The following is a 6,538-nucleotide window of genomic DNA, read 5'->3' on the forward strand; positions in this document are numbered from 1 at the left end:
ACACACACACACACACACACACACACACACACACACACACACACAAACTTAGACTGGTTCTTTAAGTACTTACCACCCCAGCGCTCCGCTAACTTGAACATGCACAAAAATCACCTAGACATCTTGACAAAATGTGAGTCTGATGCAGGGACATCCGACAGGTTGGGGTTAGGGGCCAGAGAAGCATCCTTTCTGCATTTCTAGCAAGCTCCTGGCCATGCTGGTGGTTCCCCAGCTAGACTTTGACTAGTAGAGCACTTTAGGATGCATCCTATTTAGTTGTTCATATGGAAGGTGAGGTGTCTCTTTCATTTGTAATTACCACGCCTGATGAATGCTTTCTTCCAAATAAGAGTTGGCTGCGTTACAGGAGGTACTTAATCCGGGTCTAGTAATTAGACCATTGGTCTCGTAACCAGCATCTTCCACTTGTATAAGTGGGGCTTGCTTTCTTTAAGTTTTGCAGCATAGGAGAAACCTTGCTTTCTACCGTGAGACAAAGCTTGTGGTTGTAATGCAGTGAGAGTGCTGTTAATTTGAGGCTGTTCTGACAACGGCCGCCACCCACATGGATGCTGTGTGATGTGTGAGGGAAAAGCAGCATTGTTTGCTTCTTCAGTTCTTTATGCATGTCGCATTGAAGTTAATTTATTTTTACAAGGCCAGGATAAGTCACATGAGTCGAAGGGGCAAATAAATACAATCGTTCTGCAGCTTGTTTACCTGGTTATGTTTGATGTCTTCTGCGGGCGCACCATATGAATTCCTATACAAAGTTGAAATTCCAGTATTTTGAGCTGAAAGCAAAAGAGAAACACAAGTATTAGCAAAGAAAGCAAGATTTCAAATGGGGACTAAGGGTTATCGAGGCAAGTTCTTGCCCTAACAACCTTGGTTTCTTGTGGACCATTCCAGGTGGAAGCACTCCTTTGGCCCCAAACACTTCATTTTGCATACAGATAGGAAGAAAGAAGAACAGTCCTTCTCTATAATTCCCACAGCATGTCAGCCTCTTGCAATAATGTTCAGATTGTAGACAGGGTCAGGGCAGGTGTGACAAACAGATGGTCATTCTGCAAGTTTTATTGCCTTCCTTTCTGGTGAAAACCAGTGGATAATAAAAACTTGTCACCTGCACTGAAGCATGAAGGAATCTGTATCAGCAGCTGAGTTTTTAGCTGGAGAATGACACGAATGAAATTTCTAATTCAAGCTCACAGAAGTGCTTGATCATCTTTTAGACAGTTCATTTCTCAGTGGCCCGAAGGACAGGCAGGAAGCAGCACCTGCTCGTGCCTGGCATGTCTGGGTGGCTATGGCTGTGGAACCCCATTAGACCCAGAGACAGGGGCCCCCACTCGGACTGGTGAGCAGCCTGAGGTCTAGTCGGAAGGAAGGAAGGAAGGAAGGAAAGAAGGAAGGAAGGCAGGCAGGCAGGCAGGCAGGCAGGCAGGCAGGAAGGTCTCCTCCAGTTACTTCTGCAGGCCTGGTCAGGGTGCCTCTTGGCCCACCTCCCCTGGAACCCTCCAGGCTCGTGCCACAGACCCAGAGGAAGAACCCAGGGCACCACTCCTCTCATAGCAACGCTAAGGTCATCATTAAAGAAAGCTTTGAAAACGTTGTTTGTCGAGTGTCACTGGGGCATAAAACTCTCTAGAAATAAAGAAGGGCTTATCTTTACTTCCAGTATCTACAGGATAATGAAATAGGATGACACACTGTCTCTTCGCTCATAGATACAGGCCTCTCCAGACACAAAGTCAGGGTACCCTACCATTTCACCCATGATTATTACTAAAAGCCCATAACAGCTGTGTAATATAACTCCTCTTGGGAAATTTTACTTGGGAAGTGAGGGCTGAGAGCCCATTTTCAACTTTAAAGACTATTCAGACAGACTTTCTGGCTGAAAACACATCACTCCTGTCTCTGTATTACTGTGAGAACCACCGTCTCTTGCCTGGGCCGCTCCTATAGGATCCTCTCCGACTACCCGGCTTCTGCCCTGCCCAACCCTGCTCCTCCGTCCATCCCCTTCCCAACAGCTGAGCAAGCATCTCATCTTATTAGGCATATCGGATTAGGTCGCTCCCGCTGCTTATAACACTCAGTGCCCTGCCCACTGGGACTGCGGTTGAAGCCAAGCTCCCCATTATGGTTTACGAGGCTCCAAATGAGCTGGCCTCTGCCTGACTTCGGCAGCTTCTCCCACCCTTCTTCCGGGAGCCCCAGCTATGCTGCCCCGTTTTCCTTGCTCGAGTTTGCCGAGTTTGTTTTGCTTCAAGGATGTTGCACTTGCTGGTCCTGCTCCCTGGAACTCACTTCCCTGAGACTCTGGGCTGCCTCTCCTCGCTGGAGGATTGGATTCGGCTCAAATGTCTGCACCTGGACCACGTCAGTTAAAGTAACCCTGCCCACCTGGCCCCTTCTATCTCATGGCCTTTCTTTTCTCCATTATACTCAGCCATGACCTACTGCCTTGTCGGTGAGCTTGTTCTATTGTTTACCTTGTGTGTTACCTGCCTTCACCTATGAGAGCAGGAGCTCCATGTGGACAGAGATTGGTGTGTCCTGACACCTTTGTAGGTATCCCGGCATCTGGAACAATGCCTGGCCTCAGTGGATGTTCATAGAATGAGTGCTTTGTTTGCTGAGTGAACAAATGAATGAGTAAACCTTAGAACATCTGCCTCCAGAGCTATAATGTGCTGATAGAAAATGTCACTTCAAGAGCAAGGTGAATTTTTTTTTTCTGTTAGACTAAAACTCGCTTTTATTTGATAGACCAAGCACTGCTATTGCCTTGGCCTCCTTCCCTATCGTGTTTGTGGCTCTTGAGCTAAAGATGTTTCTCCTGGAAGTGCTTTCCTCCTACTCTTTGGCCACTTCACCTGTTTAGAGGAGTCTGTGTAGCTGGTATTGAACTTGTGGCCTTTGCAGACACACGAAGCACGCGTCTTTCCAGATGCTCTGTCCCTGAGCTCAAAGCAGACTCATAGCAAAATGCCTCCTTTTTTTTTTATAGGCTCCAATTTCTAACTGAATCAACATATTGAAGATTAGAATGGCTTCAAAAGGCATAAGAGAGGCGCTGACAAAAACAGAACAGACCATTTGCTGTAAAGGCATCTGGGAAGCTCAGATGGGAGGGCAAAATCCCCAGGTGAATTTTAAAGTCAGGCCGTGTAGCTGCTGGGATCACACAGCCCTCCTGTGATGCGTGCTTCTGAACACGTAATGTTCTCAGGGAATCATGACTGCAGGAAAAAGCTATAACAGTCCTGCATGCCTGAGTGAACAGCTGACTTTGGCTTTCTGAGGGCTCTTCAGTGGCAGGAAACACTAAAGAGAGAAGATATTTGAAGAGACTCCATCTAAGCTAGAAAATGAATCCAGAAAAGGTGGGTAGAGGGAAGCCTGGATCAAAAACCTAAAAGGATCTGAATTTCTAAGATCTAGCAGACGAGATTGTAACCCAGGCAAAGAACTGCTTTCACTGTAAGTTTTCCCGTATTGCATTTCAAGGGTGAAGCTTCCCATGGTTTTCTCACAGCAGAGGGAATGTCTCCTTTGGAGGAAATGGTAGGACATCCTCTGATGCCTTAGAAACAAGGAAGTGGCAGTTTTTTATGTATTTTTCAATGCACAGAACTTTGAGTGTCCCCTGGATTTATTGGTGAAAGAGAAAAAGTGCTGCTCTTGATGTGAAGGTCATAAGAAATCTGATCTGCAAGTAAATGCTGAAATAATGGGCATTTAATGAAGAGCTGTAGAGCAAAGGTTGGCAATCCACCCTTTCCACTCCTATATGAAATGTTGGTTCCCACCCGGCTTGGCTGGGGACTTATTCATGCCACTACAGAAGGTGGCAAATGCCACTACCAATCTCACCACCAACTCCCTTATCTCCACCACCCTCACTACCAGTACTCCTATTATCATCACTTGCTCCATCACCACCTCTATTTCCTCCATCACCACCACCTTCTCCATCACAACTACCACCTCTACCACCGTCACCACCATCACTATCATCACTACCTCCTCCATCACCACCAGCAATGTGGTAATAACAAGTATCTTTTATACAGTCCTTGTTGGCTTAAAGGGAACCTTCCTGTCTAAGCATATTATTCAATAAAGATCTTACTGTTCTTCTAGGCTTGCTACATGATTGATAGTGTAGTACTGAATGGCATTTTTAAGTAAATTAGAGCAAAGTTGTTTAAGCCTCTAAATAAGTTTGAAAATTTGCATATATCTCAATACTGGAGTTGTTAAGATCCTGACATTTTCTAGGGAAACTAAACATCAGAAACATATTAGATTTTATTTTTTACTTTACTATGTGTGCCAGGCATGAGCATGTACCATTGGAACAACGTCAACATAAATACACCCACATTTCAAAGCCTTTTGGATAATTCTACTGGGCAAGAAAGTTAAATAGAAAGTTAAACTTAAATAACAATGTGGTCAATTTCACAATCACTCTTGTAATTATAATCTCAATTTGTCATCCCAGACTGCCAGCGATATGTGTACCTCGGGGAATGATAATCACAAAGTGAATGGGTCAGGTGAATTTGGTGTCACTACTACTCTGGGGTAATCAGTACAAATTAGATTGTCCTCTGAATGTGTTGACTCTAGGGACCCAGCATCTAAATTCATAACTTCCTTTGTTCATACTCATCTACCATAGGGGTAACACTGATGGGAAAAAACAGTGTGTGAGAAGAATACGTCCTACGTAATGAGCTCAATTCCCCCATTCAGGAGACAGTCCAGCATTAAGGCTGAAACATCCCCTTGTAGGGTCTGCACATGGAGGCAGAGTGCTGATGTAGGGGAGGGGACCATGAGTATGTTTACTATACTTCTCTTTACGCAGCCATGCAGAGTTACCACGGAAAACACTGCCTCTGGCGTAAAAACATTTACCATTAGAGAAAATTTCTCAGGCATCCTGGTCTGGAAGACACCTCAATAAATCATCCAATTTGTCTGTTCTGCCTCTCTGCAGATCGACAGTCTAATATTACTTTATTAGAGAAATGTGCCCATGCTTTTAAGACTCTCCTGATAAGAGGGTCTCCGTGTCTGTTCAGGATTGTGTCCTTCCCAACCCAGTTTTATGAACGGCCCAGTCTGGCCTCGTTCTGTGAAAGCTCTATTCCGTATGGCCTGTTTTCGAGAGGGGCCCATCTCTACACCCATATGGCAAAGAAGGATGTGGAGTCCCCCATTAAAGATCCGGATGGCTCTGACGTTCTCCTTTCAGGGCATAGCCCGCTCTAAGTCAGGATCCCCAAGTCCTGCTTTTTGGAGGAGGGGCAAGCTGGGGTAGGGGGAGGTCTGGGAGGTGTGTGGAAAGTCCAAAGGGGACGATGAATGTGAACGGCAAAGAGAGTTGTTCAGAATGAAAGGAGAGTTAAGGTCAAGTCTGATTATTAGGCTGAAGGAGTGGTGATAGGCACTGATTTTGGCCTCCATAGAATCCCAGCTGATGAGAAAGCAGAGGCAATGGGTATGATTGGGGTAGTGAAGGATGAAGAACACACAAGATCAATGCCTCCCTAGGGACCTGTGTCACTGATTCTAATGCATCTTCTTGGGAGTTTGGTTTCAAGGTCAAAGAAGAACTGTCTCAACAGAAGTTCCCTGGGTTTCCCTTGAATCCTCTTCCTTTGCTCTGCTTGTACATCCCCTCCCCTCCCCTTCTCTTCTCGTTCTCTTTCTCTTCCCTCCATTCTAATGGGCAAAGCTTGGCTATACTGCAAAAACCATCTTGGGTTATGTGCCAACTAAGAAGAACTTTGTAGTGACTTCTCTCTCTAATGTGACAAAATATCATGAGCAGGGCAAGTAAGAGGGAAAGGGGTAATAAAGACAAGGCTGAGGATAATATGTGCGGAGGACATTTTCCCTGAGCTATTTTCAGGTTTTACACCTCTGGCTGCATCTCCTCATCTCCCATTCCTGGGGATCGTCACTGTCAAGCTCTGCAATGACCTGCTAGCTGCTAACCTGCTGGGCTGTCTGGCATGGCTTGAAGTCCGCTGTCCCAGCCCTCTGCCCTGTCCCAGGTCAAGTCGCCAGCTCTGAGGAGGACGTGCACAGAGCTGAGCTCACCTGTCACGGCGTCTTTCCTGGAGGTGTGCTCTCCTTTAGTTCCGTGGTAAGTGGCATTGCTGCCAGTGGACTCATAGTCTGTTTTCCTTTCTTTGAGGCTGATCATTTCCCGAGGTGAAGCTGGGGCACTTGCTACATAAAGAAATCAAAAGGATGACTTTCTGTGTCTCATTCCACAACACGGATAGCTTTTCACACGAGCAGTTAAGTTGGAAATACACCTGGCTCAACATATGTCAATATGTACGCACGGACCTGTGGATTTTCTTGTTCTTTGGGCTCTTGTCTTTACCTATTCCCTTACCCTGTATCATCTGGTGCTTTGTAGTTAAGGGGGCACATAACTTGGAGGCCAGCAATTAAGGACTATAGCCTGGGTCCCTCTTCCTTAGAGAGACATCCC

At 45.9% G+C, this 6,538-nt stretch overlaps 1 protein-coding gene across 7 annotated transcripts in view; it reads right to left on the reverse strand.

The window, feature by feature from the left end:
• The window catches only part of CTNND2 (catenin delta 2), an 848,542-nt gene that overhangs the window by 7,855 nt on the left and 834,149 nt on the right, over positions 1 to 6,538 (reverse strand). For all 7 annotated transcript variants that reach the window (XM_019665518.1, XM_019665517.1, XM_019665519.1 and 4 more), the window contains 2 exons: positions 6,136 to 6,267; positions 724 to 797 (listed from right to left, as the gene is read on the reverse strand). In XM_019665518.1, coding sequence (XP_019521063.1) covers positions 724 to 797; positions 6,136 to 6,267 — 206 coding nt within the window. The remainder of the gene's footprint in view (positions 1 to 723; positions 798 to 6,135; positions 6,268 to 6,538) is intronic.

Source organism: Hipposideros armiger, unplaced genomic scaffold, assembly GCF_001890085.2.
Source record: "Hipposideros armiger isolate ML-2016 unplaced genomic scaffold, ASM189008v1 scaffold_445, whole genome shotgun sequence".
Lineage (NCBI taxonomy): Eukaryota > Metazoa > Chordata > Mammalia > Chiroptera > Hipposideridae > Hipposideros > Hipposideros armiger.